The 13201-nt window shown below is 42.8% G+C and overlaps 1 protein-coding gene across 3 annotated transcripts in view; it reads left to right on the forward strand.

The window, feature by feature from the left end:
- The window catches only part of KCNB1 (potassium voltage-gated channel subfamily B member 1), a 131445-nt gene extending 118952 nt beyond the window's left edge, over positions 1-12493 (forward strand). For all 3 annotated transcript variants that reach the window (XM_062642201.1, XM_062642199.1, XM_062642200.1), the window contains exon 3: positions 1906-12493. In XM_062642201.1, coding sequence (XP_062498185.1) covers positions 1906-3927 — 2022 coding nt within the window. In that variant the 3' untranslated portion in view covers positions 3928-12493. The remainder of the gene's footprint in view (positions 1-1905) is intronic.
- Positions 12494-13201: the final 708 nt, after the last annotated feature.

The raw sequence follows: 13201 nt of genomic DNA on the forward strand, positions 1-13201 counted from the left end.
TTTAATGGAGATAATTTTTGTTTCTAGTCAAATCTCAATCTTCAGATTAAATTACTGCGTCTGCAGAGTCACGTACGTATCAAAGTTATATAGTGCGTTTTAGTGAGTTAAAAGGTAAATGATTTTATTACATTGACTTTGAAGAAGATATTTTCCTAACAGCAAGTGGATTTTAAAGCACTTGTTAAAATCAAAATTTCAAAATTGAAACCCTTTGGATTTTTTTAAGATACATGGGCTTTTCTTCTAAAGCCATAGCTTTAAGCTTGGCATATGAGTTAAATTCAAGTAAAGCTTCCAGCCTTTTCAGACCATTTCTGCTTTTCAGCTTTGGAGAAAAGGCAAGGCTCTTCTTGAGAAGACCACAGTGTTTCTGAACTGTATTGGATGTTTCTCCTACTGCAGCAAGGCTTGCTCCATTGTAGTGTTTATATTCAGATATTTCCTGGCTGTTAGAATACCTGCTGTACTGGGCTCGGCTGAAAAGAAACCCTGCAAGAATTTGTTTCTCCAGTGCCCAAGTGGTACCTGTGGATATTCTGGTATTGTGAGGCTGGCTGAGTAAGGTCACTTTGACGAAACTTAGAATCTAGTTATATTGGCAAGGAAAGAGTGCGACAGATTTGCAGTTCACAATGCAGAACTCTTGTCATATGTTTTTTAATTCATTGCTTAATATTGTGTATCTAGTCATCAGGCACATACGTTGCAATTGATTTCATGCTGCTTTTCTATCAAGCAGGCGAAAAGCGAGCATAAGGGACCTGCTTACACTGAAATATATACATAAAACATTAGTCACATATACGTGTATTTTGAAATCCTTGCTGTATTTTGGCAGTAACCTAAGAAACTAGATATAATCCCACCCAATCCACAAACCAGAGAAAGAATTCACTAGTAGAAAAAGACAACCCTCAAATTGTCTGTCAGCTCTAAAGCCTCCCCAAAATGACTTTAAACGAAGATGTAATCAGAGAAAACTGGAACGTACAGTATTAATGTCTGCAGGTATGGAAGGACAGATGTATATACACTTGTCTAGCGCTTCATGTTTCACAGCTCTGTGTAGAGTTGGTGGCCCAGGATCTGATCAGATTTATGTGGGTTTTTAGAGAGGCTGCTCACAGCAGACCCTTCTCTTCTCATTGCACTCTTTAGCCCAAGAGCTAGTTTCTGATAATGCATGAACTCTCCAGTGGTTGAACCTGCCCTGCCTTGACTGTCTCAAGCGTTGTGCAGTTTGGTTTGCCTGGATGAGTTTGCTCAGATTGCAATGAGGAGCTGGGAGAGCCAGTCAGTCGCATGCAGAGTAGCTCAAAATGATTTAGAAAGGTTGGTAAAGTTTTCACGTATTTCACAACCATCAAATTTCAAGTTAGAAATGAGTCTTTAAAAAGAGTGTCCACTTATATGTGGTAGAACTGCACACACAACTCTGTAATAAGCCATAGGCACCCAAAATTACAGGCATACCAGTGCATTAAATGGAAGACATTGCTCTGATCAAATCTTGAATTCACTATTGCATTCCTTCTTGCTTAGATTTCAGAGCCTGTTGTCCAGATGGGCTTTGTTGGGCACCTAATTAGTAGCTAATCAAAAGCTCCTGCTGTGAACTGCTTCAAGCCCTCCTGGCATGCTGGCTGCTTGGTATGCTTTCCTTGACTGCACAGAGATGAAGGCACATGAGTTGAAGTAGATGTTTTATCTCCTTTATGTATTTGACACAACTAAAGCACTTTCCAAAATCACCTCAGGATACATTAGTGATCTGACTTCTGCGTACTACGAGCAAAACTAGTCTTGAAACGTGTAAGTGGAAATAGAGCCATCTGTTAATGGCAATGACAGACAGCATAATACATTCTGAGATGAACTCACTGTTTTCTCTTTCCTTTCCAGATTTTGGCAATCATTTCCATCATGTTTATTGTACTATCTACAATTGCCTTGTCCCTTAACACACTTCCTGAACTACAAGGCATGGATGAATTTGGGCAGACCACAGATAATCCCCAACTTGCCCACGTGGAAGCAGTGTGCATTGCATGGTTTACAATGGAATACCTCTTGCGGTTCCTATCGTCGCCTAAGAAATGGAAGTTTTTCAAAGGCCCGCTGAATGCAATTGATTTGCTAGCTATCTTACCGTACTATGTCACTATCTTCCTCACAGAATCCAATAAAAGTGTACTTCAGTTCCAAAATGTACGACGAGTAGTCCAAATATTTCGGATTATGAGGATACTCCGGATTCTAAAGCTTGCTCGGCACTCAACAGGTTTACAGTCCTTGGGGTTTACACTGAGGAGGAGTTACAATGAGCTTGGATTACTCATCCTGTTTTTGGCCATGGGCATTATGATCTTTTCCAGCTTAGTGTTCTTTGCAGAAAAGGATGAGGATGATACAAAATTCAAGAGCATCCCAGCTTCTTTCTGGTGGGCAACAATCACCATGACAACAGTAGGCTATGGAGACATCTACCCCAAAACACTTTTAGGTAAAATAGTAGGAGGACTGTGTTGCATCGCTGGAGTGCTGGTGATCGCTCTTCCCATCCCAATTATTGTCAATAACTTCTCTGAGTTCTACAAAGAGCAGAAGAGGCAGGAGAAAGCCATTAAGCGCAGGGAAGCTCTTGAAAGAGCAAAAAGGAACGGCAGTATTGTTTCCATGAACATGAAGGATGCGTTTGCCCGTAGTATAGAACTCATGGACATCGTGGTCGAAAAGAATGGAGAAAGCATAGCCAAAAAGGATAAAGTTCAGGACAATCATTTATCTCCCAGCAAATGGAAATGGACCAAGAGAACACTCTCTGAAACTAGCTCTAGTAAATCTTTTGAAACTAAGGAACAAGGGTCTCCAGAAAAAGCCAGGTCATCTTCAAGTCCCCAGCATCTGAATGTCCAACAGCTAGAGGACATGTATAACAAAATGGCAAAGACGCAGTCCCAGCCAAACCTTAATACAAAGGACTCGAGTCAACCTGGAAAGCAAAAGGAAGAGCTAGAAATGGAAACCCTTCCTGGCCCTATGGTGCCCTTGCTGACGACTCGCACTGATGGGATCATTGACATGAGGAGCATGTCCAGCATCGACAGCTTCATAAGCTGTGCAGCAGAGTTCCCTGACTCCGGAAGGTTTTCCCACAGCCCGCTCGCTACCATTCCCTGCAAAGGTGGCATTAACATGATTCAGGAGCAGAGCAGGCCAGAGGGGAGCGGTGCCAGATATGTGGACATGAACCCGAGCTCCGAAGGCAGCCACCGTTCTGCTTTTTTCATAGAGAGTCCCAAAAGCTCGGTAAAGGCCAGTAACCCTTTAAAACTAAGATCTCTGAAAGTCAACTTTATGGAAGAGGACACCAGCACATTAGTACCAGCATCAAATGTACTGAGAATATATTCAGACCCCCTTAAGAGCCGGGGAGCTGCTGCTGCTGGCACAGATACTTCCTTACTCTCTGACAGGTCTCTCATGAGCCCAGAACCCTCCATCTACACAACCGCGAGTGCGAGAACACCCCCAAAGTCACCAGAGATGCAGTCAGCCATAGCTTTCAACTTCCATGATGCTGGTATACACAAATACATAGATGCTGACACTGATGATGAAGGTCAGCTGCTTTATGATTCAAGTCCACCCAGAAATGTGAGTCCCAAGTACAATGTTACAAACAGTGGCTATCTAAAGCAAAAAGACAATGTTTATAGAACAGACAAGAACCATCTAGAAGCTGCTGCTTTACCCACCTCCCCTAAGCTGATAGGGCAAAACTGCATTTACTCTATGGAAGGTATCACTGGAAGAACCCAGGGCAATCAGGAGACTGTCAGACTAGAAAATCACATTTCCCCAGAAGTCCACGTGTTACCAGGCAGTGGAGGACATGCTAACACACATGATCAAAGCATCTGAGATGGGCTCCAAAAGAACTAACTGAAAGTTTAAAGGAATGTCTTTAAAGTCAACACAAAAAAAAAAGAGCTTCTGCATGGCATGAACTTGGCTGAAACAAGCTACCTGTTTCTAAAAGTCTGGGGGAGGTCCAGTGTGGGTTTGTGAAAATGTCCTTCTCTGAAACAACTCTAAAGACGTTGCCCACATCAGTCAAAAGTAAGGATTGCAAATCATGATCACACATTGATCTCCTTTCATGTTGTCCAGTGAAGCCAATGTGACCAAATATCCATCCATTCCCCTTGAACACTAGAGCTCCTTTTGGAAATATTAATATCTGATTTGCATTAGTTCCATAAAGGATGCCAAGGCAGCCAGATTTGAACTCTGGAATAAATTGCTGGGGTTGGTATAAAGCTATCAAAAACACAATGCTCACTGCTTTAGGGCAGCTGTTCCCCATCTACATCTTTCTCTGATGGATATTATGTCTAAGGGTAACAGGGAACACTTGCAGTATTGGAAAATCTAAGTGAAAACCACTTAAAACAAATAACAGTCTAGAGAAACCAATTATTAAAATGCTCTGTGTGTGTTTAAACAATATGATATCCTGTAGGACCTGACGTTTTCTTTTGAAGTATCAGCAGGGTGAGTTGCACCACTTGTACCTAATTCCAAACATCCCCTAGAACATAGTGAAACTTGCACTTACCCTCTGCTAGAGATCGATACCTGCCCCAGGGCCAGCGCGTGGCCCGCGGGGGGACCCACAGCCCACGCTGGGAAGGTGTGAAGGAGCCATGCAGAAGCAGGACTCTCCGGAGGCATCGCAGCCAGACTCCCTTCCCGGTGCCGGGGAGCATGGGGCTGGAAGGAGAGCTCCGCTCTCGCCTTGCCCTTCCGTGGTGGGGAGATGCTCGCTGCCCTGCCCCACGGGGACGTGCCGGGGGTACCGGGGTGGCTCCCAGGCCTCCCCTTCCCACCGGCACGCTGACTCCAGGTCAGCCAAAGTCTCGCCCTTGGCGTAGGAGAGGAACCGGTCGGTTTGAAGCTTTTTGCGCCCGAGCGGCGCAGTGAAAGATATGCAAGTGTAACATAAATATGCAAATAGAGGGATTCGTTAGCGACCCGCCCCGGGCCTGGCTGTGCTCTCTCTCGTGAGGATGTCGGGCAGGAGAGGCTCCTGTGAAGCTGTAGCACGAAGCAGCTGCGAGAGACAGGAGACTCAGGCCTGATGTTTTAATAACATCCAGTCATTTTTAAATGAAACAAGAAAAGAAAAAAAAAAAAGAAAAAGAAAAAAAAAAGGGATCTGACCATTTTAAATGAACAGAACTAGCAGCCACCAGCCTAGGTTTTTAAAATCTTATTGTTTCAATAAAGTTATGTCAAATTGTGTAGGAAATAATTTGTCTTTGGTTTTTAATCTCGGGAGGGGGGGAAAAGCACTTTACGTTGACTTTCTGTTGTTGTTGTTGCGATGCTGGAGTAGGATAGCAGAGTGTAACAATCAAGCACTTTAACCAAGCACTACTTTAATTTGTGCCTCCTGTTGTGACCGTGATTTGTTACACGCCTGTAGCAAGTCACAACCTGTCCTGTGATAACTGTGATGGTAATCCTTTATGTTGTTCTCTGTTTCTACTGTAAAAACTCAATTGTAAATAACTCTGTCAATGAGCGTTTCCTGACCTATCTCTGAGTACCTGCCGGGGCATGTAACGATCTGCACGCAGCAGGTCCAGGGACGTGCTGAGACACGGGACGTGGGAGCAGAGGCGCACAGGCGGGAGGAAGACCCCCGAGCCGCTCGAGCCCGCAGCATTTTGTTCCTACCTATTGTAAAAACAAAAGCCGTTGGTTAGTCCTGAATGTAAACGTCTGTCCGTCCTAGCTGTAGAGTACTTCTGTCTGTAATCCGTAATAGTGAATGCAGCATGTACGGACAAAAGCAATAAGCACATATATGTTTTAGGAACTATTATGGGTTACAGTGATAGCTTTGTTAGGTCTCTCCTTGGCACAAAACTGTACACACGTTGGCATTAACTCTGCTCTGCTCAGCCGACCCCATCCCCGGGTGGTGGGACACAGCCCGAGGTACCCGCTCAGAAGTCGTCCTTGTGTCGCAGCAAGGCGAGACCCTGGGGAAGGCACAGTAAGACCTGAGCCACCACCTCAGGAATTAGCCTGCTAGCAGAGAAAGAGACCTCGTGCCATGCCAAGAGTGACACGGGAGGCACTCAAAGTGAGTCCAAGGCACCTATGTGTGCAAGTGATACTCTCCAGAGTATTTACACAGGGCCAATTCCTGAGGTTCATTAACTTTTACTCTGCCTTCCCTCAGCCAACACCACCGTTCCTCTGAGTGGGCTCTTTGCCTGGTGAAGGACTTTAGGATTTGGCCATAGTATATACAAGTGTACTTAGAGGAACCTGTGTATTGCTGAGATATTAGTTAAGATCGAGTCGTCACAAAAAAAGTCAAGTGACTTTCCAGCAGATAAGCTTTAAATACTGATTTATTCTGTGGCTTTCCGAGGCCATGGAGCAGCAATGAGAAATCTTAAAGAAAACAGTCTTAACATAATCTCTATGTTTCAGTGATCATTCATGTCTGCCATCAGCACAAATGTAAAAAGAGGAAAAATCAGGGAAAAATTTTTTGATAAAGTAAGTAATAGTGAATTCCAAGTTAAATATTTTTAGAGCTGATGCTTTCACATGGGAAAAAAAAGTCATATTTTACATTTCACAAAAGTGAACGTATTTAAATATAGCCATATAGTGTAGTATCTACCACACTCTCATCCAAATTAGTGTATTTGGTTATAGATGGCACTGACAAAAATGTATAGATCAACAATTCTATCATTTTATAACTGATAATCAACTGGTGCAACTCTCCTTGTAACCAAAGGCCCTCTGTCTGCCTTGTGTGATCACTCATGACACACACCTTATATCATCTATTTAGTCCTACCTTTAAAGTAGCATTTTATTGAGTCACTTTTGAAAGCCAGATTCAAAAGTATCATTAAAAATCTACCTTTTAAGTCTGAATAGCCAAAGTCCTATAGATTTCTTATAGAAAGCAAATAATTTAAAATTAAGCATATAATATGCTTGAAGAGCATTTCTTTCTTATCTGTGTATGAAGATGTAGCTCTCATTTTGTGCCCAGTTAAAAAGGAAGTATGTTTAATTTATTTTAATGAAATAAAGTCTGAATATGAAGTATGTATCTATATATGTGTGTGTGTGCATAATACACATATATATAATGTAAGCACTGGGAAATCTACTCTGACATAAAGCTATGATAGACTAAATCTGTACTCATTACAAAAGGAAAGGCAGTGCTTTGAAAACATAACGCTCACCAAATCCTATAGACACTAGAAAGACGATTTCATTTTATAGTTTGTTTGACACGTTTCCCAAAGCTCATAACAGTTGGGGAAAATATGCAATATCTCTTGCATCGAGCTAAAGCGTGCAGTTTAATCACTGATATTTGGCATTCAGGTCTGCGAATTTACTGTGCATCATGTATCAAGCAAGCTGACAGAGTTTCACCTGCTGCTGCAGAAGACATCATATCTGAAAGGACTATGTATGTGTGATGTCTGCGCTTGCTTGTACCTTACGCCATCAACATAGTTTTTAATACATATATATAAATATATATATAAATATACATATGCAGAAGGAATGGGTGCAGTTTTCTTAACCAGGAGGCAAAGATCCTTTGAGTTTTAGCCTTGAACATGGGAAAACAGCAGTCACATTGCAGTAGATTTCTCAGTGCCTTTTCTTAGAACCTTCACCTAAGCACACTTACAGAACAACAAAAACAAAACAAAAGAGTCTCCTGTGAAATCCATGTTTTTCTAAGAGCTTTGGAAGTCAATAAAGGTAGAAGAAGGAAAAAAAAAATAAAGGAGGAAAAGAAAACCCGCGGAACGCACATTCCCTTCCTGAACATGCCGTGTGTCAAATGCCGGGGAATATCTGTCTGTGCAAGTCACGCAGAAACACATCCGAGGCGGTCGGTTTCTTTGGCAACTATGGCTGTGATAAACTGTAGCCTTTTCTTCCCTTGCAGCTAATAAGATACACATTTCTAAGGAAAACATATTCTCTTCTGTAAAATTGTAATGTATTGTTAATATTTGTACCTATTGTATATTTATGTCTTGACAGAATTATGACTGGTACAGTTTATAGTAAATAACAAGGGTATTTAAAACTCATCACAAAGACAAGGTTTCTAAAGCCAAGTTCTCTCTCTCTGTCGGTAAGCTCCACATAAGATGATCTCCAACAGTTTTTAACGCCTCATTTTAAAGTGAATAGTAGAATTACTGAATAAAGTAGCCAAGCAATTGGCACCGATGCCCTCCTGTGCAGCTCAGTCGGGAGCGAGATGGGGAGGTGGGCTTCCCCGGTGACTCCAAATTAACTCCAACTTCTTCATGTTTGGTCAGTCACTTCTGCTTACGGTAATGAGACCGAACAAGTGTTACCTTAGGTTGCTTTAGGATCACCCACTTGGGGAGAATATGGCTTTAAATAGTTCTTGAATAAAGTACAGATGTTCTAGTTACTTCTGTACCTCCTGTTTGCCATTGTGTTGGCTTTATAAGTATCTGATGTATGGAAAAGTCATGTGACTTTCATGCATTCCAGAGTAGTCTATTTTTCTGTTCAGATTTAAAAAAAAAAAAAATTATATATATATAAAAATATAAATATATATCTGTATTTTTAGCAAATTTATAATAGGGCAATCAAGTCAGATTTCTTCTTTTTGTATTACAGAATAATATATTAGATGCTTTCTTGGTGTCCATTTACATAGCTGATCCCCTAACCTTTCTGTTGTCGCTATTTCTTTTGTCCTGAAAAACACCTGCAACATTCCTCCTGGAAGTGCGTCTGCGAAAGGTCACTGAGCTGTCTGATGTTGTCGTGTTCTCGTGTTTTCCTGTTTGTGGCACTTCGAAATAACCAGGGACTGGCTATGGAAACTAGGATGTTCCTTCTGAGAAACAGAGGGGGCCAGACTCTGCCCTCAGCTATGGCAGCATAAATGCCAGTGAATGAATGCCCCTGGCTTCAGTGCTAGCCACAGCCTGGACTTCAGTGTTTTTCCAGATTTATGTCGATTAAGCAGAGAGCATAAAGAAGAGACGGGGTTTGAATCTGACTGTCTCAATAATTGTGATGGAGTTGGGATAAGCATCAAAATTCAGGCTCTTATTGTAAGGCAGTGACCTGATGATGCTCAGGCAAAGCTCCCGCCTTCGGGGGAGTTTTTCCTGAGTTAAAACAGACGGGTCAAGACTTTCATTTTGCACTGGGCTTTGGAATTTCTATTTTCAGTCCCAGACAACATCAGGAAACGAGAAAACAAAATTATGGGGGAATGAAAAACCTGGATGTAAGCGTTGAGAAAGGGACTGGATTTGGATTTGGTTATGGTAAAGTCTGTCCATGTATCTGCTTACTGAACAATCTTTCTTGCTCCTTTATAGATGTACCATCACATACATTGAATAAAAAGCCCATGAGATAAATACTCCTCCTGAAGCTATCTCATGGCCTGTTGAAGTTCAGCATGACAAAGAGCTTCAGACCAGCTCTGCACAAACATTTCCTTTTGAATCCACTTAACAATCTGGTCATTGACCATGGGTTTTTTTCCAAAGATGGAGTTTTGGTCCTATCTCCTTTTGTTTGTTTCTGTGATTTTCTTACATGCACGACACGCCAGCCAATAAACCCAAAACCGAATTAATTTGGGAAAACGTGCTTCAGAAGGCACAGATGCCACCTGAATGAACAGAACAACCAGCAGACAAAGTTTTGCATTTGATTATGTATCAGCAAGACCCATTCACACATGGAGGTATTAAAGCTGGCTGGGCTTTTTCTTTCTCTAAAGGCAGTTAACGCAGTAGCCCACCATACCTACCATCAACGGTCACATAAATCCCTTCAAAAGGCATTTTCCATATCAGTAAGCATGTTTGAGCTTAGTCAACAAAACCACAGAAAGCTTCTAGTCAGACCAGTCTTAAATTCGCCCCCGCAGGTAGCCCTCCCACAGCACAACAGAAACAACCCAAATACCAACCTTCTAAGAAGACATGGTTATTTTCCAGCATGTGTTTCGCACCCCATGCTGATGAGATTCAGGCTCTTGCACTGACACTTTGCCTTGGCCGGACAAAGGAAACCTTAGGAAAAACTGAAAGTCTGCATTCAGGACGTGATCCCCTTTGTTGCTGGTGTTACCTAAGCCACAAATAAGTGTCCTTTGACACCAATGGTAGGGTGCCACAAGTGTTCATATCTGTAAATACTACTCAGAATTTTGCTTTGCTTGATTCTGGCTTCATCGCACAAGAAGTTTTCAGTCTAGAGGCTTAGAAGAGAAAGCTTCATTTTTCTTTTTAACTAGAAATAATACTATTGGTATTCTGTAGGACTGAACAACGATTAACCTTTGACAGTTTTAAAGGGGTCTTTTCAAGACTGTAGTGACACTACCCTCAAAAACTAATAATCTGGCTGGGCTCAGTACAAAGACCCTCCCAAACTAGAGCCTGGTGGAAACCAGGGAGCCAAATTTGCACAAAATGCCAAATTCTTTGCTGCTATAAGTAAAAGCCCACTGAGGTCAATGGAGCTGTGCCCCATTTAACCCACTAATGAATTTGGCTCCGTATCTCTAAAAGCTAAGAGAAAACTAAAAGCTCTCTATGACCTCAGGGCTGGAGGTGTCTGTCCACAGCACCTACAAGGAAACCAGTAGGGTGAGGGAACTGGAAACAGAGACAGGTCAGTGAAAGCCTGGGAAAGGAAAGAATCCTTTAGGCAAGAGGATGATCATCATGCTATCCCAATCTTGACTGAGCATCCCTCCATGTCAGCTCACTCTTCATGGGCTTGATGCCACAAGTGGCATCCCAAACTCACAGATGACTGTCCCTACAGCAGTCCCAACAAGCTCAGCCACATGGTTCACTCTCAGCCTTCAGTCCAGCCCTCAGCTGCTGGGAGGACACTACTGGCAGAGGCGCCATCGGTTACCTTTAATTGTGAGGCAACCTCTGGACCTATTGGTAATCTTCATTTAAGACCATTTTAGGATTCATCAGTTCTTCTCTACTCTCTGTATTTCATTTAGCAGCTCTGCCCTTTATGCCTCTTCTATCTGTTACATGTCACTGCATCAAAGTACTATTAGCCACTCACTGGCTCACACGACCACTGGGATTTGTTTTGTCGGCTTGTGGCAAAGATGGAGAACCTTTGTTTCCCCATTCTTTCTGGCTTTTTGGCTGTGGGTGCAGAAGATTGCTTTTGCATTGAAACATTCCCCACTGGTGGGTTTGGCTGGGAGGGTTTGGGGAGAGCAGCATTTCCATGTTCCCTTGAACTCTGAAGCCATGACTCTGCAATCAGAAAGGCCAGCCACAGCTACCAACCAAACTCACTTTCCAACTAGATTAGCATGAAAAAATACACCCCAACTTACTGCAGCAGAATCCTGCTTTCTAAATCAGGCGTGAAGCAGTTCCTGAATGGGGAGAAAACACTTAATGAGGCACTGTTGCAAGTGCTGTTTAATAACAACTCCATGCCTACAGAAGGATGCCAGGTGGTGTTTGGCTGTGCTGCACATTGTGGCTGCTCAGTGCTTCACAGGGCTGGGGAACAGCTCAGGTCTTCCTTCTCCAAAAGCACAGGACAGCTGCTGGGCCTGAAGAGCAGCCCATGAGCCCTGGGCAAGGGCTTCCCAGTGTCATCTCCAAAGGGCAGCAGTGAGCATCCATAGTCACTGAAAGATAAGAAAGCTGCAGGGCTCCCTTTAAAATAAAAATGTGATATTTAACAACAGATAAAACCTGGGAAAATGTAAGTTTCCTGTGGCTCTGCTAGTACATGTTGATCGAATTGCTTCTGTCTCTGGAAATTGAAACTGACTGTGACCCAGCTTGAGAAAAGGCAGAACACGACAGGTTTCTCCATTGCCTTGCACTTCAGTTAGTTTTTAACCTGTGCAATGGGGAAGCAATGGGGAATCCAGTTCCGTGTGTCTGTAATGAAGGGCAGTGCTTCGTGCCTCTGCCCAACAGCCCAGCCACTCCTGCACGACTTGCACAATCTCTTCGTTGGGTTATATTGGATCAATCCAAGGGGCAATGCGTCAGCAGATGTTTTCTCCCCTTTTAAGCAATGTTTCAATACCCTGGCACTCTGGGGCGATTGCAGCAACATTAGCCATATACTGGTGTACTTAGAGTCTAACATTTTTTGTACCTTTGATTTAGTCATTCTTTGTTGAAGTTTCTTGACCTCTCCAGTTGTTTCCGTAAACAAATTATTACAAAAACTAATAAAAATCAGTGTCTTGATATGCATGTAGTAGTATGAAACTGTGATCAATGTGTGACATTCAGAAACTGTACTGTCTTGTAAAATATGTCCAAATGTCTAAGGATTTTAAAGCAATGGTCCCTTACTACAGACTACAGAAATAAATAAAAAGGTATGGATAAAACCAAAACCTTTATTTGCTCTGTTTCATGGTCATATATACTGGCCAAAACCACAACTACCATCAGCTGGCACTGAGTTTCTGCTTCAGCTCACTGCAGCCGACAGCAGGTTTAGACATATGTTATTTGCTCACGGATAAGAGCATGATTCAGGAAAGCAGTGCCGAGCTTGACACCTCCTGTTTTGTTTGATGGATTCCGTGCATAAACCTGTGGGCTTCAGCCCTCACCCTACATGGACAAAATCTACCTGCATCTCCTATGGCTACAGCTGGGCTCAGGGACCAGGACATCTCCCAGCTTCTCTGTGCATGGACCAGAGATGTGGTGCCCAGGGAGATCCCTGTCACAGACACAGCTCCTCCAGGTAGCGTCTTGGTCTTGTGATTGTGCAGATGCAGAGCCACATGCAGATGGGAGAACAGCCAAGGTTTGGAGACAAAGAGCTTTGGGTGTGAAAACTAGACAAACAGGCTGCTTTTGCTGCTACTTGAGGCAAAACCTTGGGCTTTCTGCTAGAGACACTGTGGTTTTCTTCTCCTTTAGATCAAGCAGTGGGTTGGTTAAATTATGCAAGTCATCAGAGCAAAGGTATTTAAACTGCTCAGGAACATTTTCTTTGAGTTGATTACATCAACATCTTTGTATCCTGGAATATAGCTCTGTAGGAGTCTTCAAAGCCCTAATCTGAACCCCCCGATTTATGGAGATGTTAG

The sequence above is a fragment of the Pezoporus occidentalis genome, unplaced genomic scaffold, assembly GCF_034315485.1.
Source record: "Pezoporus occidentalis ecotype Australia unplaced genomic scaffold, CSIRO_AGI_Poc_V1 ctg70, whole genome shotgun sequence".
Classification (NCBI taxonomy): Eukaryota; Metazoa; Chordata; class Aves; order Psittaciformes; family Psittacidae; genus Pezoporus; species Pezoporus occidentalis.